Below are 24,409 nucleotides of genomic sequence, written 5' to 3'. Positions count from 1 at the left end.
CTCAGGTTAAATAGTAAAAGAATCTGTAGGCAAACTTAATATTGGAAATTCAGATCTTCCGATGTAGATTGGACACCAGTTACCAGTTTCAGGCTGAACCTAGTTTCAGTTGGTGACCCAACAGGAGAGCCAAGCCAACAAAAATGTTACCTCTTTGACCCTTCCTGAGGATAGATGTTCACATTGTCCTGCATTGGGGCCAAAGGTCAGTGTGCCAATTGATATCCATGTACCTTGTCTGAATCTAGAATACTGCCCGCAAATGCTCATCTTCCACCTGCATTCCCAATTTCCCATGTTAATGTAACTTGACCCTCAGAATTGAACAAGCCTCCTATCAGCAGAAGCTTTCACAACACATCCAGGTTTGGCAAACTCATTTGGCACTGTTGCCATCATTTTCATAACATTTCTCTTTGACCTCTTCTCTCCAAGCACCTCCTAGGTTTTATTGACATTGGGTAATACCCCCATGACATTTTTTTTCATTCATGAGATGTGGGCAGCCCTGAGTTTATTGCCCAACTCCAATTATTTGAAAAGATAGTGGTGAAGCTTCTTCCTTGTACTCAAGCAGGCAATGTGGTTAAGATGAACTTTGGAAGAGATTTCCAGGATTTTGATTGAAAGGACTATTTATTTACATCAGGATGGTTCTGCAGGTAATGCTGAAGGAGCTTTAGTGAATTGCTTTTGTGCATTTTACAAATTTCATGCAGCACAGACAGGGCACACCAGTGGTATCACTTAAGGTTTGAGGTAATGGATGGGATTCATATAAAGCAAACTGCTTTTCCTCAGTGTTGTTAAGCTTTGAGTGTTGTCAACTCATTCTGGACTGACAAGTCTTTAGCAGTACTGCTGAGGGATTGTTGGAGCTGCTGCCTTTGTTGTAGCCGGTGCTTAGATATTGCTTAATATTACCTGGAGTGAACCAAGTTTGCTCAAGACTGGCCTTTATAATAATAGGGAACTCAGGAGCGGTCATGATAGATCATTCCCTCGGCACTTCTGGTTGGAATTGATTGCAAATATCTCAGAATTGTCTTTTGCACTTGCAGGCAAGGTTCTGTCAGCATTGAGAAGGGGCTATTTACGAAGCATCTGCCTTCCATCCGTTGTTTAATTTTCTGCCATCATTCTGCAGCTGGACTGCAGAGTTTTGGTCTGATTTGTGGCACTGGGATCACTCTAGCTTTGTGTAATGCATGATTCTGCTTTCTGGCAATGCATCCAGTGTTGTAGTTATACTGGATTGCCACCTCTTGTTTTGTCTATTACTCTTTATTCAAGGCAGTAGACCAGCTCTGGCACTGCACAAGGTAAGGCAAGAGTACTGAATACACTGTGCCTTGAAGTTACACCATGGTCAGTAAAACAGCCAACATAATCAAAGACTCCTGCCCTGGACATTCTCTTTTCTCCCTCCTCCCATTGGGCAGAAGATACAAAAGCCTGAAAGCACCTACCACCAGGTTCAAGGACAGCTTCTATCCTGCTGTTATAAGACTATTGAATGGACCTCTTGTACGATAAAATAGATTCTTGACCTCACAATCTACGTCGTTATGGCCTTGCACATTGTCTGCCTGCACTGCACTTTCTCTGTACTGTCACACTATATTTTGCATTCTGTTATTGTTTTCCCTTGTACTACCTCAATGTACTGATGTGATGAAATTATCTGCATGGATAGCATGCAAAACAAAGCTTTTCACTGTACGTCAGTACCTGTGACAATGATAAACCAATTTACTAATTTACCAATTTGGTGATGAGTCATAGTCGTGGAACAATACAGGCCCTTTGAGCCAATGAGTCCATGCTGACCATGGTGTCCACCCATCTAGTCCCAATTTCCTGCGTTCAGCCCATATTCCCCCAAGCCCCACCCCTTCATGTAGCTACACAAGTGCTTCTTAAATGATACTATTGTATCTGCCTCAACCTTCTCTGGCAGTTCATTCCATGTACTCACCACCCTCAGGACCCTGTTATTAACTTTCCTCTCTCACCCTAAACCTAGTTTTGGATTCCCCTACTTTGGGGAAAAGACTGTTATCATCCACCTTATCTATGCCTCTCATAATTTTAAACACTTCTATAAGGTCGCTCCTCATTCTAAGGAATAAAGGCCTAGCCTGACAACCTCTCCCTATAACTCAGGCGCTCTAGTCCTACCAACATCCTCATAAATCTTCTCTGCACTCTTTCCAGTTTAACCATGTCTTTTCTATAACAGGATGGCCAAAACTCCAAGTGTGGCCTTACCAACGACTTATACAACTGTATATAATCTCCCAACTCCTATTCTCAATGCCCTCACTGATGAAGGCCAGCATGCCAAATGCCTTTTACACCACTCTGTGACACTGCTTTCAATGAGCTATGCACTTGTACTCCTCGGTCCCTCTGTACCATTACACATCCCTGTGCCCTACCATTAATAGTATAAGTCCTACACTGGTTTGACTTTCCAAAATGCATCTAAATTTGTCTGTTGCTGATGCTTTAGGACTGACAGATATCTTGTTTTGACCAGCTGAACCTGCTCAGAATCTATCATTTAACATGATATTAGTGCAACATCACATGTTGAAGTGGATGTCTTGTTTGAAGACTGGATGGAATCTCCATAAGCATAGTGAGGTGGCTACTCTTACCAATAACACATTGTATGTTGCATCAGAGGCAAGCAGATTGATGAGAATTGGCCATGTAGGTCTTTCCTCATGACTACCACGGTCATTTGGCAACCATCTCATTCAGATATTAGATAGACACTTAGATATTAGATCGACTCTTAGATATACACATGAATGATAGAAAAATAGGGGGTTTGTGGGAGGGAAGGGTTAGATAGATTTTAGAGCAGGATAAAATGTCGGCACAACATTGTGGGCCAAAGGGCCTGTACTGTGCTGTAGTGTTCTATGTTCTATATTGGCCAGCTCTGTATCAATGGTGTAATCAAGCCACTTTCCGAGGATGTTGAAGTTTCTACACACATCCTTACCCCCTCCCCAGTGTCCATTCTTCCAAGACCACTCACTTTTACCAGTGTACATGGTGTTAACACCTTGGCTGGTATGGTATGCTGATGGAACTGGGCATACCCAGGGAAAATGATGAAGAAATCTAAAACTTTGGATGAAAGCTACAACTCCATGACTACCTTGCTTAGACTAGCCTCAACACATTGGTCTCGTCAGGGTTGGCTGGGCTGCGAAGATGCTTGGGCCTAAGATACTGCCCTGAGGAACACTTGCAATGTTATCCCACAGCTGGGATGATTGATCTCCAAAAACCCTAACCATCTTTTTTTGCGAGGTATGATATCTGAATGCTTTCCCCTTGATTTCAGTTTTGCCTGCAGTGATGCCCTGGGGCTGAAACGATTACCCTTCAACAACGACAACCATCTTCCTTTGTATGAGATATGACTCCAATCATTGGAGCGTTTTCTCCGATGGCCATTGACTTCAGTTCTGTCAGGGTCTTTGATGTGACCTTCAATTGACGCTGCCTAAGTTCAAGTGTAGTCACTCTCACTTCACCTCTGGAATTCATCTCTTTGGTCCAGGTTTGGCCCAGGGTTGTGATGAGATCTGAAGTCAAGTGGTCCTGGCAAAACTCAAATCAGACATTGGTGAGCAAGTGCTTATTGTCAATGGCACCCTCCTTCACTTTGCTGATGATTGAGAGTAGACTGATAGGAAGGTAAGTAGCAGGATTGTACGTGTCCATCTTTTTGTGAACAGGATGTATCAGGGTAATCTATTCACATTGTGGAAAGGAGTCAATGTTGTAACTGTACTGGAACAGCTTGGCTAGTGGCATGAGTAATTCTGGAGCTCAGGTCTTTCCTGTATCCTGTGCTCTCAACCATTTCATAGAGCCATAGAAAAATACTGCATGGAAATAGGCCCTTTGGCCATGCCAACCATCAAGCACCCAACTACACTCATCCTACATGGATCCCATTTTATTCTCCCTACTTTCCCATCAATTTCCCCAGATCCTACCACACAGCTACAAACTAGAGGTAATGTACAGTGGTCAATTAACCTACCAACCTGTATGTCTTTGGGATGCGGTAAGAAACCAGAGAACCTGGAGGAAACCCACACAATGACAGGGAGAATATGCAAACTCCACACAGATATCATGATTGCAGTAGGTAGATTGGTAATATAAGGTCAAGTAGGTTTAGTCCCAAAATACTCAGATCGATATTTCCTGCAGCAACAGCTGTACTCGTTGCACCACTGAGCCACCCCATTCCATGTCAGAGATCACTTTGTCCAACATTTTGTTTGGCTCCAAATTCATCTTTGTACTGTCATATTGCTGACTCAAAATTCCAAGGGGACATGTCAGGAAGACTAGCCTGTCAAAGAAGTCCCTGAGACCCTTGCACTTTTTGGGAGCCAAAGGGATTAGAGAGATGGCTCCTTGTACACAGAACAGTCGAAGGTAACTCAACAGTGAGCCATGACAGCATTCATTAGAAAGGTGAAAAGCAATGTCGATGTTATAACTACTGAATCAACCAGTAGTTAATTACTGTTTGAAGGAATTTTGGTGTACCATTAGTAACTAAAAATAAATTGTTCAGCAAACACTATTTGCCCAAGACAGTCATTTTAATTACTTTCAGGAGAAAATAATCAAGTTAATCTTTGCATGATGAAAACATTAGAAAAATGTTACTAAGTGCAATACATTAAAAAGTAAATATACCTTCTCAAGTACAACAATGCTCTTTACCCAAACTCAATTAAAATGATAGTTTCAACTGATGTTAATCATCACTTTTTAACATTATTCTCGATGTTAGATCTAGTTTATGATAAATATTAACTCGTGTTAGGGTCACGGAAACAAAAGTACAATACAATTATACAGCAGAAATGTAAGTAATAGGTTCATTTAAAGGACAATTATCATTTATTTTTCTCTAGTTTATTTTGCTTACTTTCCTCCAGCATTTTCCTTTCATTTTTACATTATTGATTTTTAAAAAAATTATTATGTTGCTTTGCTTTATGATGTTAAACAATGGGTTCACTGAGATACCATTTAAAATCTGTTCCGAAATAAAGTTAGATAAACGCAGCAAGAGGCAAGAGAGGCGCACTTTAAAACACACTGGGGAATTTGATAATAACTAATCAGATTTATTTCAAATCGGTTTAAGTTACATAGTAATATTTGCACAATATTGATAAAACCGCTGAGTAAATTAATTCGGACAAGACGGTTCCACTATCCCAGAATATCCCAGAGACTTTGAAATGCCAAACCGGGGCTTCCAATTCAAAAACAATAATACAGTAATTTATTTTAATTATTAGTTAAAAATAAACAAGTATCTTGCCTCATGGGAAACTAAGAAAGCACACATTTGAAATGCATATGTAGAATATTTACCCAATTTAATGCAAAATCCACGCCCTTGCTTCACAATTTAAATACACAGGAGGCTTTTTTTCCCTATTTACGTGTATCAACCTTGCAGCAACTGATTTAAAGATGACGCAGTCTAGCTGCAATCATGTTATAAATAATTGCCGACAGGATTCAGCCATGAATGGCGTTGACATTCATTCCCCTCAACCCACTGCTTAGCCCCACTCGCCCCCGAGCAGTTGGCCAGGTGAATGCAGGCGGCTTCCGGCCAGCGGCGAGCGCAAGGGGCGGACCCACTACCGCAGTGTTGGCGTGGAGTGCGCTGCACTCTGACAGCAGGCAGAGTGGATGAGCGGCGGAGAGTGGAGCATAGCCACAGCTACAGAGACAGTTGCGGTTCCACACAGCTCTCTGCAAGGCGATCAGCTCGGTCCCTGCCGACACTCCACGGGAACTCTCGCCTCGCCAGTTAATCGGACAGCAAGGAACAACTATTATCTTCGCTAGAAGAAAAAAAATAATACGGCGGTAGATGTCTGGAAACCGGGTGCAGTTTGCAGGACTACCGCCCCCGGGAGATGCGAAGGAACGCCACAAAGTAGCACGTAGGTGTTTATTTTTAAGGAAAGTTTTCACTTATTCTTAGCTTAGGCGCTTGTTGTTGAGAGAAAGTAAATACACGAATTGTGTCTATGACCTATCATTCCCTTAGAGTATAGGGCGAAGTAGCAGTGGTACACAGTATGCTGAGTTTTACGTGGATTTGTAGAGACACTATATCGACAGCTTGCTCCTTCCAAGTTAACTTTCGTTCTTTGACAGCGAATAGCTTGAAGCTGTACTAACATTATGGTTGTTTTGAAAGGCATATTAAATATCACTGTATTTAACATTCAGATTAATCCACAACCTATGACGTATTAAACAGAACATTCATCATGGTTTCACATTCTTGGAAATGTTAGCATATTTTTTCATACTTAATAAATTTCCAGGTCTCCTATCCTTTTCCTGAGGATGCTCTTTCTAAGTGATATTAATGTAAAATAAGTAGGAGAAAATATTTTCTTTTTAACAATAATATCTGACGACAGACAGCCATTGTTCTTGTTATTAGTTATGCTTTAATGTGACACTTCACCTTTTATCAGTTGTACCTGTATTGGCAATGCCAAAGTAGAGAAAAGTACTTTATGTTCGAGCTGATCTTGTGGAGTTTATCACTGTTAGTAGGATCAGACTATTTCAGTTGCAGGTTATTTTTTGCTTAATTTATATCAATGTATTTTTTTATTCAAATTCAAAATTAAATTGCTCTTGTATGTGTCGCTAAATCCCATGTGACATTCATAATCATATATTTACTAAGTACTTACTTAGTACTATGCATACTAAAAGAATTCCTGGCACTTGTAATTATGTGATTCATTACCAGCAGGTGTGTCAGTCATTTACACAATCACCCTAGGTGTGATATGTTATAATATTCGGACAAGACAGATGTGAGGTTGTTCAATGAATTTGACTATGCTTTAATGTCCTCAAACTAGCAAGGATCTTCTGTCTTGACTTTACCTTGACCTCTGCCTTTTAATGTTTGCTTTTAAAACTAGTTGTCATCTCTAAATGTTTTGTTTTTGAAATATAAAAGAAGTCTCTGGAAATTGAAGGTGACAGTAGTTACAGCAGATATGTATAACTAGAGTATTTCTTTCTAATTATGCTTCAACCATTCAAAAGACCATTGTAATCTCTTGTGCCCAGCTGAAGATGATAGCTTCGTTACCTGTGATTGGAAAGCCAGCTGTTGTTAATGAATAGAATTCGAAGAGAGAAGAGAGACAATGGCATGTGGCTTCCTTATTAGATAAAGTAATAGAATCCAATCTCAGGAAATGTTGCATCTTTCATGTTATCAGGATATCCCAAGGTGCTTCAAAAGCTATGGACTACTTTGAAGTGTTGTCTCTGTTTTCATGTAATTCAACGGAGCAGTAAATTTGAACATCTCAATATCCCACAAATGATTTCTTGGGTTATTTTGCTGATGTTGACTGGGTAAATTTTGACCAGGGTATCTTCACTCTTCATTGTGTTATGCATTGGGAATCCTTGCAACCAACTGATTAGCTGAAAGCAAACTCAGTTCAGTTACAGTTTTCTGCTGATTGTGCATTATTATTCAATGTATGGGCTTTGAATTTAATGCACTAATGTATTTATTATGAAGTGTTACAGTTTAAGTGGAGTCTTCTGATCCTTCAGTAGACCATTTGATACTTATGTATTTAGAAACCAATGAGCAGTGGTTTGGTTCAGTAACTCTAATGTCCAAAAATATGTGGCAGTCACTGCCCAGGTGAAGGAAAATCGTGATGTATTGAATAAACTTAACTCTCAATAGACAAGCAAATAATTCAAAGTATATATGATTCGACATATATTAAAGTATATACGATTTGGCTGAAATAATTGTCCTCTAGTTTCAAGATGGATACTTGTTGTTCAGTGTAAACTCCAAAAAAAGAGAGGAAATAATGAATCAAGCAGGAGATAGCAGATACCTACTGCTAACCCCCATACCATCCCTGTATCCCAAGATGGGCGTGCATTAACTGTTAAACTAAAATTGCTACAATGTCAAAAGCCTTGAAATTATTAAGTTTACAAAAGTTAAGTTTTCTTTGGGTCAGCCATTGGGTTTAATTGGTGTTAACTGATGGTGCTACTTGGCTCAATTATTCTACTGAATTGAAATAAATTAAATGCATTTATCTTCTTAGGCAGTCCCTTGAGATTGAGGATAACTTGGTTCCACTCCAGTTTTGTGGGTCCTGAAATAGATAATGAGACCACAGTGATGACAGTAGGTATTGCCCAGGTGGGGCAGGTGGGTTGTAGTTTGAGGTGCTGTGCTCCTTCTGTACCTATGCAGGGCTTATGTTTGCTCCCAGTACACAGTCTTGATTTTCAATACCATCCCAAATGTTCCTTCTCCACTTTGAGCGGTCTGAAGATCAAGCTTGTCTGGAATCAACGGGAATGTTGCACTTCTTCAAGGAAGCTTTGAGCACATCCTTGAATCTTTTCCTCTTTGCCTTGCAATCTTTCATGACAGAGTAAATACACCACTTAAAGCCAATGCCTTCTCAAGCTTTCCATGGATGCTGCCTGATTGCTGAATTTTCCTGGCTGTTTTTGTTTTTATTTAATGCTTTCAAATTTGAGGTTCTTCAGTGAACTGTCTCTGGTCACAAGACTGATGCATGGTAAGTAGCAGTTCTTTTGCATAATCTGAGATTTAAAAACACTTGCTTCTATGTAGGACTTCTAGGTCATGAAAGGTGCTAAGATACAAAGTCAAAGCAGTACTTTATGAAGTGTGATAATTGAAGTAACACGCACACAGCAACTTCCCACAAACAACAGTATAACAGTGACCAAATAATTCTGTTTTGGTGTTAGCTGAGCGATAAATATTGGTTGAGACAATGTGAAGTCCCCAGTTCTTTAAAATGTTTTTAGTCCTTTTCATGTTCACTTGAGAGAGCAGACAGGACCTTTTTTTTAACATTTCATTCAAAAGAGAGCACCTAAAACAGTGTAATAGTCATAGAGCATGGCAGCAGATCCTTTAGCCCGACAGGCCAAGATTCCCATCTAAGCTAGTCCCATTTGCCCCCTTTAGGCCCATATCCCGCTAAACCTTTCCTATCCATGTACCTGTCCAAGTATCTTTTTAAATGTTGTTCATAGCAACTTTTAAATGTCGTTAATACTTGGGCACTAGTTGTTTCAATGATCATATCTGGAGTTAGACTTAAGTCCACAACATTCTAACTCGCACAAGAAGGCAATTTTACACTGAGTCACTGCTCCATAATTTTACAGAGCAAGGCAAAGATATGATATTAGGTTCTGTCACTGTTCCAGCAAGAATCACAGACTGTACAAAACTTTGGCATTGTGTAACCAATGACCTGAGTTATTTGCACCATCAAGTTCAGGAAAATGTACACCATATGCTCTTACAGCAGCATAATGTACCTTTTCTAAAGTGTAGGTTTTCAGGAAATTCCAGGCCATGTTTACTTATTTTACAAAATGTTGGTGCAGCAAAACCCAATAGGAAGACTGGATCTTGGATTTGAAAAGAGTTTGCTAAATAATCAGTCCAGAAGTCTGTGTTGCAATAGAAGTTTGTAGATTTCAAAATGTTAATTATGTTTGTATTTCCCCAGAGTCTGTTACTATGCAAGACTTTAATACAGAGTGGGAAATGCCATGTATGCATTGTGCATATCAATTCTGTAGTCTGGTAGTATGGAATTGAAAGATTGGTTAATTGGTGTACTTCTATTGAATATGGCTCCTAAACAATAGTATCAATTTATTTGTCATTCAAACTGTCAAAACTATAATAGCTACTTTGGATCATTAGGAATAAATATTATCTGTTATTCCAAGAAGATTTATTTGAAATGGCTAAATGAAAAACTTGAAAATAAAGCTGAAGTACTGTGAAAATAGGTTTCAAAGGAAGCTCTAAAATACCAGCTTAGCTTTGTTAACCAGCATTGCCTATGATTAGTTGGGTGATTTATAGCAGTATTGGAAGGTATGTTGAATGTGTATCAAATATGGGCTTTCAATACAAACATACTGGTGACTATCCAATAGTACTGCCTAGAAAAAGATAGCATTTTAACTTGTTACATTCAATTAGTGCATTAAGCATTTTGTCTAAGTAGCCTGTATGCACTAAGGCTAATTGTAGATAGCATTTCATTAACATCTATGTTTTTTAATTCTGGAAGACATTGAAGCTGACCAGTAGACAATTTTTACTTGTGAATTGGCAACTGGTTGTAAAACCTGGCTCTTTGCAAGTTGGTAAACTATCAAGGGAAAATCTGAAATTGGTATTTAAAAATGAAAATGTTTTTGTAAAACTTCATGTGAATTCCATTTTTTGACCATATCTGATTCCTTTTTGATTATATCTTTGGAAAACTTTATCAAACTTTTGTCCATCTGTAGGCAACTTTTCTTTCTGTAGCAGTTTGACTGAAATGGAATGAGAAATCAATGCATTCTGGGGCATGAAACATTTAATCTAATTCTCTGTATTCCCCCACCTACTCTCAGCCTCTGCTGTTCCTCAAAATATGAGGATCTTGCTTCCTTTGTGATTGTATGGAGTCTAAAATGTGGATGCCCATGAAATAGGAAGCCATTTAAGTTGACAGTGAAGTAACATGGTATTGGTAGGGGATGGTGCAGCCAGAGTAGGAGAGGGTGTCATCCTCTGCACCAGTGGCCAGGACTTTGGAAGGTTGTTTATTGACTGCCCAGGGTGAAGGATTTTCCCTGAGATTGGTAAAAGAACTTTGAATGGGAAGGAACAGATTGCTCTGCTCGATTGTAGATCCTGAAGCATAGTTGGAGATGAGCAAGTTTGAAGAGCTAGGATTGAAATTAAAATGCAGAATCCCACTGGTTTCAATCAGTGGGCTATAGAAAATATGTGACAGGTGGAGATCACTTAGCTCCTCGTGTCTGTATCAGTCAAAAGGAAGCTCCTTGGCCGAATCTCAACTTCTGGAACTAGGTCCATGTCCCTGCAGCTCATTGTTCTTGAAGTGTACACCAAAGTACTTAATAAATGTGGTGTGGGTTTCTGCCTCTACTACCTTTTCAGGTGATAAGTTCTAGACCTATCACTCTTGCTCTGCACCCCCTTGCCCTCCAATACTTTTGCTGATCTATGTCCATTTGCTCTTGATCACCCTGCTAAAGGAATAAGACCATTTGTATTTATTCTATCCAGAGTTCTCATAATGTTATGCATCCAAATTAGGTGTCCCTTGAGCTATTCTGTTCCAAAGAAAATAACTCCATATCTATTTTTTCCTTATATCCACAATTTTGCAGTCTTTATAACATCTCTGTAAATCTCCAATGCATCATGTCGTTCTGTAATGTAATGACCAGAACTGCATGCATTAGTCCACTGGTGGCCTAACTAGCATTGTGTACCTTCCTGGTCTTGTATTCTGTGCCTCGGGTGGTAAAGGATAGCATTCTGTATGCCTTGTTAACCATCTTACTGAGATTTCCTACGTTTAGGATCTGTGGAAATGTACTTCAGGGTATCTCTGTCCCTTCATGGCACTCAATATCCTCATTCATTGCCTCGTACTTGGGGTCATAGAGTTGTACAGCATGGAAATGGGCCCTTCAGCTCAACTTATCCTTGCAGACCAAGTTGCCTACTTGAGCTAGTCCCATTTCCTCGTGTTTGGCCCAATTTCTCCAAGCCTTTCCTATCCACATACCTGTCTAAATGTGTTAAACATTTCTAATGCATCTATATTTGCATGCAGTCTAGAGCTTTCCTCCATTCTGTCACCATAAGGCCATTTTTTTTTGAAATGGCTGCAAATATCTTTATCATAACTACATTGTGGTCTAAATCATGAATATGTATTCCAAGCAACGAGGGATCATATAATGATCCTTGTGGAACTCCACTGCTAACAGCCTTTTGGTCCCAAAAGTACCCTTCCACTACTGTGCCAACTTTGGATCCACTTGCTCTTGAATCCCTTGGGTTTTCAACCAACCTGCCATTAACTGCATTACCCTCATTGACCTTTCCTCTTAACTTCTCAAAAACATCCAATCAAGTTGGTTGTATGCGGTCTTAAATCTACATTGACCATCTTTGAGTAGTCTGTACCTTTCTAAATAAAGTGCATGTTATCCCTTGGGGTGAATTCTAATAATTCAAAGTTAAAATAGATGGCATATAATTTATTCATTTCTGAACAACATTAAAATGGTAGCAGTTCTCCAGTCCTCTGGCTCTATTCCTGTAGCCAGGGAGGAATGGAAAATTGTAGTCAGAGATGCTGTAGTTACTGCCCTTGCTACTTTCAATAGCGTGGGATAAACTTTAACTGAGCCTGGCAATTTTCATAGATGCCAAACCCCTTAATGCTTCCTCCTTTACTCATCTTGCCCAATATGTTGTACTGGTTGTCCTTAACTATTACATTGGTAGCATCCCCCTCTTTAATGATGCCAGCTCTAAAATATTCATTAAGAACTTGCCTACATCTCCTCCCTTTGCCAGGGATTGCCTTTTGGGTATTAAGGTGGCTTACTCTTTACAAGCTATCCTTGTCCTCTATGATACTCTTTGGCAAGCAAAATCAAATACATTTTTAATATTGTTTTTACATCCTCTTTGCTTGTTAATTTCTCTTTTAATTTCACTCCTACACAGTTCGTACTTTCCAGCTTGCTGGTGTATTAAGCTCTGTTACATAGGGTATCCTTTGTTTCTCCATCTTTGTCTATGCATCTTGTCATGAGGTGAACTCCAGATTTGGTAGTGTCTCCCTGTTCTTTGTAGGAATATGTTTACCAGTATTATCTGTGACACCTCTAAATTGGCTACGGTGTTGGTGTTGAAGTTAAAGGCAATTTGCAGACTGGAAATATGGCTTGGGAGAAAAATATACTGATCGGTCCTGTTTGGGGAAAGAATAGTTTGGGTTCTATTTAAATTTGTTAGCACCTGTGTCTTGGTAAATAGAATAGCCTGGTAGATTGAGCTTGAAATCAATGAAGTTGGGGGTTTGTGGTGGTGGAGGATTCGAGGAAAGGTAAATGTGAAACCAGTAAAGGAAAAGTCAAGGTGATGGGCTAGAATCATGATTTTTGGTTAAAAGTAAACAGGATGGATTACAAAAGAACAGTTTTTAAAAAAAAAAAAAATAGTAAAGAAACTCATGACTTCTGAAGGTGGAGCCAAATATGAAAAATGGCAAATGTAGCTCTTTTATTCAAAGGTGGGGTGGTAGAAATAAAGGAAACTAAAAGCCAGTTAATAACTGTTGAGAGGAAAAATGTTAGGAGCTATTATTAGAGACATAGCAGAACACTTTTTAAAAAAAAAATTCAAGCTATTCAGGCAGAGGCAACATGGTTTAGTGGAAGTGAAATCACATTTGACCAATTTATGGGAGCTCTTTCGAAGTAAAATACTGTGAATAAAGGGGAGCCTGTCGATCTACCATATGTAGATTTCCAAAAGTCATTTGGTAAGGTCCTGCATCAAAGATGTTTGCAGAAAATGAAAGTTCTTGATGTAGGAGATAACATGGGGCATAGATGATTGGCAGGTTAATGGGAAATGGAGAATAGGCACACATTAGTCTCTTGCTGGTTGGCAAGATATAACTTGTATGCCACAGGGATTGATGGGGTTTCAGCTTTCCACAACTTATATAAATGATTCGGATGAATTAATTGAAGGTGCAGTTGCTATATTTGCTGATATAGGGGTAAGTGGGGAATTGTGAAGAGGGCAGTAGTAAGGTTACAAAGACGTGTATAAGTGAAGCAAAATGGCAAAGATCTGGTAAATGGAATATAATGTGGGGGAAAATATGAAGTTGTCAACATTTTAATAGGAAGCACTTTATCTAAATAGTATTATAATGCAGAGCTATGAGATGAAAAGGGACTGAGCATGCTAGTGCATGATTTGCAAAAGGCTAGTAGCAGGTGCAGCAAGTAATTGGGGATCTATCAGAATTTTATTGTTTAATTACAAGGTGAAAATGAGAGACTTTGCTTCAGTGAGACGCCCCCCCCCCCACCCCAGAGTAGTGTGTACAGTACTGGCCTCATTTAAGGAAGGGCTATAATGCATTGGGAACAGTTTGGAGAAGGTTTATTAGACTGATACCTAGAATAGGTGCATTGTCTTGTGAACAAAGATTAGACAGGTTAGATCTGGAGTTTTGGTGTTTGAAACCTTGAAGATCCTGAGGGTTTGACAGTGGACGTGGAGAGGATGTTTCTTTTTGTGGAGAAACTAGAACTATGGGTTAGTTTTTTAAAACGACAAGGTCACACTTTTCATGTGATAAGGCAAATTTTCCCCCTCCTAGGAAGGTGGAAAGATTCACCAGCCTTTAAGAAAGTCTTTTGAAAATGAATGAGAAAGGTAGATTGATGAAAGGTTCTCAGATGATGTGAACGTGGAGTCGAAGTAATAATTGGATCTTATTAAATGGTGGCACAGGCTTGATGGGGCAATTGGCCTACTTCTGTTAATTTGAATATTGCTATGCACAAGAGCTAAGATGGCACCAGAACGTGGCAACTCATTACAAGCTGCTCTCTGCAGATCTACTTATTACTTTTACTATAATCATACTTTTTAAAATCTATATTGTATGTCTACACTTCACTCTGCATTTTGTATTGTTTTACCCTGTCCTACCTCGATTCACTGTAATGAATTGATCTGTAGGAAGGGTATGCAAGACCAAGTTTTTCCACTGTACCTCAGTACGAGTGACAATAAATGATAAACCAATTCCAAGGAAAAATAGAGTTAAACTGAAGGCATACCATATTTGCAAAGGAAAACCATTTTCAATAGCTTTGTGAGATGCAATTTATTTTTATCTAACAGCTATTGTGGTGGTATGAGTGCAAGATGATTAATGTTGGAAATTGTATGTTCCAGGATTCTTGACATTTAGAAGAAAGGGACAAAATAGAGTAGATTGATGGGACAGATGGTCAGGAGAAAGTAACCTTGCCTGTAAACATTAAGGTGTCATATCAAATTGGGAGGAGCTATAAAACACGAGACGAAAGTTGTGACTGTAAAAGCTGGTGTAGATGTTGATTATGTGGGAATTGTTTTGAAGGGAGCAAAAAGGGGTGAGGCAGAGTATGCACCCTGGATGTGATGCATCAGTGTGTAAATACTAAAATGTGGGTTGTGACATGAGTCAGGATTAAATTTTCTCCCTCCATGTTACCTTTGAATTGCATTCTTTTCAACTTTTGTTGGATTGGATTGAAAGGTTGTGATGCTTCTATAGAGATGGATACAGAATTAATATATCTGGGACAATGACCCTTAGTCAGAAATGGAGAAGTAAGAAGGGAAGGCTAGGGAGAACCAAGGGAATCTGTGATAGGGTGAAGGCCAAAACTGTCCAGGTGATACAACTGCTTTTGGTGCATTCTAGTTGATCATTGCTAATCTATCTGGAGCAGTGTTAAACAGATGAATAATGGCAGAGGGGAAAGAAAATATTCTGGAACTGAGATGCAGAAGGCAATTGCTGAAGTTTTTTTTTAAAAAATGCTGTAAGTACCCTTGTCTTTGCAGTTCCAATGTTACTTTGCACTCTAGGAAAATGGGGACCCAAGGGGACTTGTCCAATGTATCTCTATGTATATGGACAAACCATATTTCCATTGTTAACATGCAGGTCAATTTCATATTGAATTAAAATATGAACCAGGGAATGGGCAACTTTAGATTTAATATTCTGCACCAAAATGGGATTTAATTAATAACCATAGCAAAGGAGTCTCTGACAGTATAACAGAATTTTACATCAAATTTGGGAAGTATGCCATTATGTCTGAAAGTAGGGTTTTAGATCAGAACAAAACAAATTCTGTAACCCCAAGTAAAAGTTGGGGGTGAGTTGGCTGAAGTTGATGGACAAACAAATGGCAGATCAGCTACTGCAGTCACTTAACGAAACACTTCATATTGGTATTGGTTTATTATTAACACCTGTACTGAAGTACTGTGAAAAGGTTTTGTTTTGTGTGCCATCCAGACAGATCATGACATGCATAATTACATCAAGGTAGTCAAAAGAAAAACAATGGTTTTGCAGTTATTGAGGAAGTGCAGTTCAGGTAGACAGTGTACAGTATTAGATTTAAGAGTAGAACAATATAATAAATGTAATGAAAGGATCCGCTGAAGTTGGCTCGCGTGGAGTTGCCCCAGTCCAGTGCCATCGTGGGGAAAATTTTCAGTAGTAGGAATAAATATCCCAACCATGGCTAATGAGAGAACTAAAAATAGATTAAAACAAGTGACTTAAGATGGTAAAAACAGATGACCACCTGAGGATTTTGGAATGCTGCAAAGGGTGACTGATATTAATGAGGAAGAAAATGAGCATGAGTAAATTGGCAAGAGGAATATATTAAAAAAAAATTACAACTTCAATAACTACTTGAAACATAGATTAATGTGAAATAAATGACAGAGACATTGAACAATATTCTGTAGCTGCCTTCATAGTAAAGCATCTTCCCTGCCAAAGGAACAACATAATGGTCTAGTGAGAATGACAAACTTAGTGTTAGTAATTAATGGGCATGTAAGGCCAAAATACACTGGAATCTGATGATCTACATCCTAATAGAAAGCGCTTCAAATATTATTCATTTTGAGGTTCTGGAACTCTGCACATAGTAGAATGGGACCTGTAGAATGGAATCTAAAATTGATTTGAAGGGACTTTTGGCCATTTGGCCTAGTATAGGTGGGATGAGTGCTGATGGCTGGTGCAAACTTTGTGGGCTGAAGGGCCTGTTTCTGTGATGTATCATTCTGATTCTACTGGCATTTTACCAAGCTGTAACTAGTGGAAGAAATCGGAGGAATCCAACGGAATTGCATTTGGATTTTGAAGCATTCAATAATGTGCTTTGCACTTTAAATTTTGGGCTCGTTGGTTTGGATAATGTGATAATATGTTGCAAATTGGTCATTGGCTAGGAAATGGTGCAGGATAAACCAGTTATTTTCAGGTTGTTAAACTGTAGTTACTGGAGTACCATAAGTATCAGTTGTTTGCCCTCAGTTATTTATAATCCCTGTAAGTGTATTGGATGAGGAGACTGAATGCAATGTAACTAAATTCATGAAACCAGGTGGGAAAGCCAGAAATAATGAATGCATACATGTTGGCAAAGTTAGTCTGATGCTTTGTCTTTAAGAAAAGTTCATAAATGGTGAATAACTGGTATGTTGGGATTCAGTGGGACTTGGGAGTTGTAAATAACTCAGGAAGTTAATGGGTATCGGACAGGTTTGATCTCCTTGCCTGAAGAAGGATATTCTTGCCTTGGAGTGCAGTAATAATTCATTTGACTGAGTTCTGGGATGAGAGAATGGGGTTGAACCACTGAAATTGAGTAGGCCATGTCAATGTAGTATATGGAGTTTAGAATGAGATGATCTCCATGAAATGAGTATTACAAAGTGTGGCAGGTTAGATCTGAAAGGATGCTTGTCGAGGCTGAAGGGTCTTGAACTAGGATAGGATATCTTTATTAGTCACATGTACATCGAAAAAGTGAAATGCATCTTTGCATAGACTTCTGGGAACAGCCTGTAAGTGTCGCCACACTTCTCCATCATAGCATGCCTACAACTTCCTAACCCATACGTCTTTGGAATGTGGGAGGAAACCCACGCAGATACGGGAGAAAACGTACAAACTCCTTACAGACAGTGGTCAGAATTGAACCCAGGTGGCTGGTGCTGTAATAGCGTTACGCTAACACTACACTACTGTGCCTTCCTCTGCATAATGTTCATGTTTAAGACTGAGCTGAGAAATGTCTTTGCTCAATATTTACCTACCTGCACATCTTTAAAATTTTCTAGCCTGGAGGATAAGGTTGTTAAGTATATTTAAGAGAGCAATAGATATTTTGGATACTGGAAACATCACTGAAATGGAATGTAAGTGAATTAAGATCATATCGTTAATGGCAGAGCAGTCTTGAAGAGCCGATAGTTTACTATTGCTCTATGTAGGGTATTGTTTTGAGAGATGAGCAGGGACAGTATGTACAGGCCTCAGAACAGATGGCTTCCCATTATGAGACATGTCATTGTATTGGAACATAATGATATGTTGGAATGATTCCTCACCACTGACATTGATACAGCATTAATAAGAATGTTGCTTATTTCTCCTATTGTTTCTACCTTTAACTTCTGTACAAACATTACATCCTATTTGAAAAGATGACTATTTTCCCATTGATCACAGCAATGACCTACAGGAAGTTCAAGATCTCTTTTTCTGAATGCCCTGGAAGGTGCCTGGCCTTTCAATAGTATGTACCTCTTGTTACTTTAGAGAAATATTCAGCTCTGGATAAATGGTTTCTTGGATCTTAATTCACATTGAGGAAGTGAAAGATGATGAAGAGCTTATTACCTGCTTTTAGTGACTATTTGATGTCAGCAAAGAAATGTGAATTTTAAACGCTGAATAATTATCCTTTATGTGAAATTTATAATCAGAGCTGTACAGCACAGAAATGGGCCTGGCCCAATTAGTCCATACTGACCATGTTGCCTACTTGAGCTAGTCCCTTTTGACACACATCCCTCTAAACTTTTCCTATTCAGGTGCCTGTTCAAATTAATATATTCTGTAGCAACACATTTATAGAATCGTATAATCAGCACAGAAATGGGTCCTTCAGCTCACTAAATCCATGCTGATCAACCAACCATTTACACTAATCCTACATTAATTCCATTTTTTTTTCTCTGCACATACTCATCTTGTATACCCGTCACAAAGGGCAATTTACAGTGGCCGATTATCCTACCAACCCACACATTTTGTGATGTGGGAGGAAACTGAAGTACCTGGAGGAAACCCATGCGGTCATATAGAGCATGAAAATGCCACACAGACAGCATTGGAGATTGGGACTGAACCTGAGTCTCTGGTACTGTGAGATGGTGCTGTCCTTCTGGAAACGTTTCCTCTTTAAGCAGTACATCCATGAAGTGTTAGACAAGTTGTTATATAGGGCCCTGCCCTCATTCTCCAGTGGTGGCAGATCCCTAGACTAGTGGGGACAGCCTGTTGATGAGTCCCATATTGTGCAGCTGCTTGGTGTCAACCGTGAAAAGGACCTTCTCCAAAGCTCGTCAAATACACCATCCATGAAGAAATGGATGGCCGTCTCATCCACACAGCTATCTTGAGGGCAGTATGTGATGGCACTGAGTCCAATGGTGCAGGAAGGATCTGACTGAGTGTCCCTCTCTGCCAGCCAAGCAATGTCTTGGAGCTTGTTTGTGTGTTCTGCTGGTAAAGCATTCTGTAAAATAGTTTTGAAGGTCTGCTTAGGGAAACCATCCCATTGGATTCATCATGCCCTTCTCGTAGGGCTTGCAGATGTTCCATGTTGAGCATCATCTGATGGACGTGGTCAAAGGTGTTTTTCCTGCAGAAATATTTTTGTGCCATTTACTGGATGTTATCCAATGATAAAAGATTGATCGGGCCTGAAATATTGTGACCAAGTATAAATGCAGCAGCAAAGATGGCACCAAATTTAACTGAAAGTGGTCTCTTGCTGTAATCGACCACTGGGGATTTGAGACAATTTGCAAGTGGTCAAGTGAGAACCACTGGCATTGCAGCTGCAAGTCTCCTTGGGTTTGCGACAGTCCAAATTACTAGGGCTAGATGAAGGTGAGTGGCTGTCAAGGTCACCTGAATTATGGAAGTGAAGAGTCTGAAATTTAAGGGAAGGAAAGGAGAATGTGTGAATGTCAGGTGTTGCTGACTTTTTCCAATGCTGCTGTTTAGATGAGTGAGTCAGTGCTCCCTCCAGGTGACACAAGTTACAGCTGGGATTTGATAAGAGCACCTGCTTTCAATCTTGATGCAAGTTAGACTCAAGTCTGCATGGCTAATATTGATTGTCTTTCTGAATGCACTCTGATCATTGGGTGCATATTTTTCATGAATGAAAACTTCTTAATCGTAGTTATAACAGTATTGATGAAGTAATTGGAGATCAAGGTGTAAAAATCCAAACGGTGTTATCTTGCACACGTTTCCTCTATTTCCTGCGAGTCTGCTCTCTCTCCTTCTTCCCACCCTCCCACCCAAACCCTGGTAGAACAGAAATAGTTTCCCTGCCCTCCTTTCACCCCACTAGCCCCTGCATCCAGCTCTTCATTTTTTTGCCACTTCCACCAACTCCTATGGGCTCCCTTCCCCTCTTGCCCTGCCTACCCTCTTCAACCTGTTTCTCTCTTTTTCCAACCCCCCCCCCCCCCCCAAAAAAAAAGCTCTGCTTTCAGCAGGGACCACTCTGACTTCCTGGTCTGGTCAACCCTACCCATCCATCCACCCCTCTCAATTCTCTGGCACTTTCCCCAGCAGCAGTAAAAGGTGTAACACATGTCCCTACACTTGTCTCACCACCATCCAGGGACCTAAACAGCCCATCCAGGTGAGGCAGAGATTTTCATGCATCTCTAACCTGGTCGATTGCAATCGGTGCTTGTGGTGTGGCCTCCTCTATATTGGTGAGACTAAACATAGACTGATCATTTTGCAGAGCACCTGTGCTCTGTCTATAGTGGCCAACCTGAGCTGGTTGCATGTCATTTGAACTTCCCTTCCCATTCTGACACTGACATGTCTGTCCTCTGCCTTCTCCACTGCCACGGTGAGGCCAAATGCCAATGAGAACAGCACTTCATGTTCCACTTGGATAGCCTACAAACCTAATGTTATCAACATCTAAATTTTCCATTTTCGGGTAACCCACTCTCCCTGTGTTCTTTTCCCCCTCCCCCAAAAAAAACTGATTCCATTTGCCCATCACTCCTCCCTTATCTGGCTCAACCTATCATCTTCCAGCCTCTCTCATCCCTCCCTTACTTGTATATACTGGCTAACTTCCCTCTACACACAATCCTGATGCAGGGTCTCGACCCAAAATATTGACTGTCCCTTTTTCCTCCATAGATTTTCTCGACCTGAGTTCCTTCAGTTTTTCTTATTCTCAGATCTGTTTACTTCCTATCTACATGCAGGCTGAATTATTTTGATTGCACTGACATTTCCATTTAGCTCAACATACTTGCACCAGTTTAATGTGAATTTTAAGCAAATGACTGTAGCTATGGGATTCAAATTAGCCATCCCTTGAATCCATGCAAGTAACTCCACCTGCAGGTACAAATGCTTTTTAAATGGAGCTGCAGCAACATTAACAACTTCAAGGAAATTGAAGGTTGCAGCACTTGTTAGAAACATTTATAAATATAAGTGTTGGTGGGAAATGTATCATCAATGAAGCTGTGAAATGTATGCATATCAAGTGATAATCTGTGTTAATCTGATGGTGACTGAAGTGTATTTACAATACTTATTATTGTGTTGATGCTGTGATTTTAATATACTTTAATGGAATCAATTTTTTTCTCTAAAATACGGAACTGCAAAATCAAAAGCACAGAAATGTGAAAAGATTGGTCTCTGATTCAAAATAGCTACAAGTTCATTTGTATCATTGTGGAATGGCTGTCACTAACCTTTATTTTTGTGAACTTGCCAGTATTTTTGTTTCCCTTTTCCTGCTGGGAAAGCATATTGAACTCATTGATAAATTTTCCAGTTATACGCACCATTCAAGTATTTGGCTATAACATCCTGTGTGTCCAGTGTTTTGCAATGAAATGCTTTGGAATTTGTCCATTACTGAGACTGCTAGTTCTAGGCGAAGGAGAATACATTTTTTGCTTATTAATTAAATAAAGAAGTCATGGATTAAATCTGGTTAGTTAATACATTGGAGGTAATTTAATCTTTGAATCTTATGCATGTTACTCCTGTAAACTGGCTTAGTGGTAGGTCTTGCTATCAAATCAGAGGATTGTGTATTCAAATATCCTCAAAGGTTTAATACATGTAATCTAGGTTGATATTTCAGTGCAGTGCAGAGATGTTGCTGCATGGCCAGATGTTCAAACAATGGCACATGATGTTGGTTCAAGGTCTTGGTCTGCCTTGTCAGGTGGATGTAGAAGTCTCCTGGCATTAGAAAGAGCAGAGATGCTCTTCCACTATCTTGGGCAACACCTAGATGACCAAAACTCAGGAAAAACTTGCAGATGCTGGAAATCTGAAACTGAAATGGAATGCTAGGAATTGTCAGCTGGTCAGGCAGTGTCTGTGGAAAGAGAAACGGTCAATGTTTTAAGTTGAAAACCTTTTGTTGGCAAAGGGTTTCTGACCTGACATGTTGACTGTTTCTCTTCCCACAGCTGTGGCCTGACTGGAGTATTTTCCAGCATTTTCTGGTTTTGATCTAAACAATTGAATTGTTTCTTTCACTACAGGTGACCCCTCCCCACATTACAGCTACTTCAGTTGTGGAAATCTGCCTTTGTGGAATTTACAAATCACAACCTAAAAATTTAAATAAAAATTTAGAGAGATGGAATAAAATTCACTCATACAGGATTTGTTGGGGGGGGGGGGAATAAATTAAAACTTTTTTTGAAACTTTATACAGCATGGCAACAGGGCCTTCTGGCCCAACAAACCCATGCTGCCCAAATACACTCATATTAACCTATTAAATATAATGTGAAAGAAACACATTTTGGTTTTTATTTTTAGTCACTCAATACCATGGGGAAATAAGATTTGGATATGACATTACTGCATCAATTTGGTTGGCAGTCACAACAGAGTCCCTTCTTTGCCAACTCTCTCCATTCTGAGGACGTGAACAATGTGCTGCTGCTATACTCCATCTGTGAGGCATTTTTTCCTGACAAGGCTTGTGGATTGGTAAAAGGTTTAGCAGGTGGGGATATTAGGGAAAGGGATGAGATTTGAGGATTGGGGTTCAATGGAGAAAGGTGTTTGGGATGGGGGGATGGTTATGGGTTAAGCATGATGACTTGGTGGAAGGCTGAGGGGTTACTTTAAGGAGCCAGCCATGGCGACAGTGGCTTCCCACGATGCAGTGCATCAGAGAAAATGGCTTGCCAATGAAGAGTGTGGCTGTGCTACACTCTGGGATATCTGTTTGTATGTCCTTGGACTGGAGAGGATGTGGCAAAGGAGGGACCTGGTTGTGACTCCGAACCCCGTTGATGTGGTGACATCACATCCAAATCTTATTACCCCACAAATATTGCACAGCTAAAAATAAAAACTGCCAAAATTAAGTTGTTGCATGAACCTTGTCCAACCCCCCCCCCCCCTTACTCCCTCTTCCCCCACCACCACCCTAAGTGTAATGTTGACCTTGACTGTTAAATAACAGCAGCAGGTCACTTTGTCATTGTTGATAAAATGGCTTAATGTGAGAGAAAAAATCCCATTGGAACACATATCTGCTCAAAATGTGGGATTCAATGGGGAAAAGAAGGGTTCTCATTACAAAAAATACATGATTTGAATGGTTTTCTCCATAACTTGGGGGGTGGGATGGTTGCCTGTACAGGCTAAATTTTTATTTGGACTTGAAATAACAGTTTTGCAGTCAGTGTTCCCTGTCGATGCTCAATGAAATTGACAGCAACTTCTGAAGTTTGCAGATCCGCAGTGACATGCAGAAATCCAGAAGAGGCAGTCACTAGTTCCCAGCTGCTCCACAGGGGCACTGTTTTACAGCATTCTCCAATCCTTATGGATTATGGACTAGGTGAGAATTTAAGCTGTATGCAAACTATTTTCACTGTAGGTTGGGGTTTGATGCTGTGGCAAGGGGCATAGATGGAAAGGATTTTTGCTTTTATTGTAAAATATGATAGTTATTAATGCTGAATGGCTGTTTTGGTCCCCCAAACTAATTTTGTATCTAGATAATTCTAGATATGTATTGTAATTCACTCAATTTCAAAAATTGAATGGATTTTAAAAATGGGCAAAATGCTTTTTAAAAATCTCTGGTTCTGCATTGCCTTGTGCACATATTCCAATCTCTTTAATGTTCAATATCTTTAAAACAGACATAGGTTTGCACAGTTAAGTGCTGTGATCTAGTATCTCCCAAGTACTAAGATTGGATATCCTTAAAGTATTTTGCTAATGAATTATAATTTGGCTATTTTCTTATTATTTGGAAGACTCACCAAAGTTCTGCTATTTGTTGCCTGTGGAAATTCTTCAGTGTAATTGATGGGTAGCTTGACTGACGAACACTGTTGCAAGACATTAGGGTTCCCCTGGACCCAATGCATGGAAAAAGGGAAGTTTATGTTGCAGTTTTTACTGAACATTTTTATGGGCCCTCTTTTTTAAATTTGAGTTTGGTGATGGCCATGTCACTTTTCTGCTGTCAGCAAATGGTGACC

The 24,409-nt window shown here is 39.7% G+C and overlaps 1 protein-coding gene across 6 annotated transcripts in view; it reads left to right on the top strand.

Moving 5' to 3' along the window:
* The first annotated feature begins 5,751 nt into the window (after window positions 1-5,751).
* The window catches only part of si:ch211-285f17.1 (sickle tail protein), a 500,571-nt gene continuing 481,913 nt past the window's right edge, over window positions 5,752-24,409 (top strand). For 3 of the 6 annotated variants that reach the window (XM_052017058.1, XM_052017057.1, XM_052017066.1), the window contains exon 1: window positions 5,752-6,017. In XM_052017058.1, the coding sequence (XP_051873018.1) occupies window positions 5,945-6,017 (73 nt within the window). In that variant the 5' untranslated portion in view covers window positions 5,752-5,944. The remainder of the gene's footprint in view (window positions 6,018-24,409) is intronic. The other 3 variants (XM_052017072.1, XM_052017073.1, XM_052017071.1) reach the window with 2 other exon arrangements.

This window comes from Pristis pectinata, chromosome 5 (genome assembly GCF_009764475.1).
Source record: "Pristis pectinata isolate sPriPec2 chromosome 5, sPriPec2.1.pri, whole genome shotgun sequence".
NCBI classification, from domain to species: Eukaryota; Metazoa; Chordata; class Chondrichthyes; order Rhinopristiformes; family Pristidae; genus Pristis; species Pristis pectinata.
The sequence above is the reverse complement of the archived record's forward strand: the minus strand, read 5'-3'. Positions and strand labels throughout refer to the sequence as shown.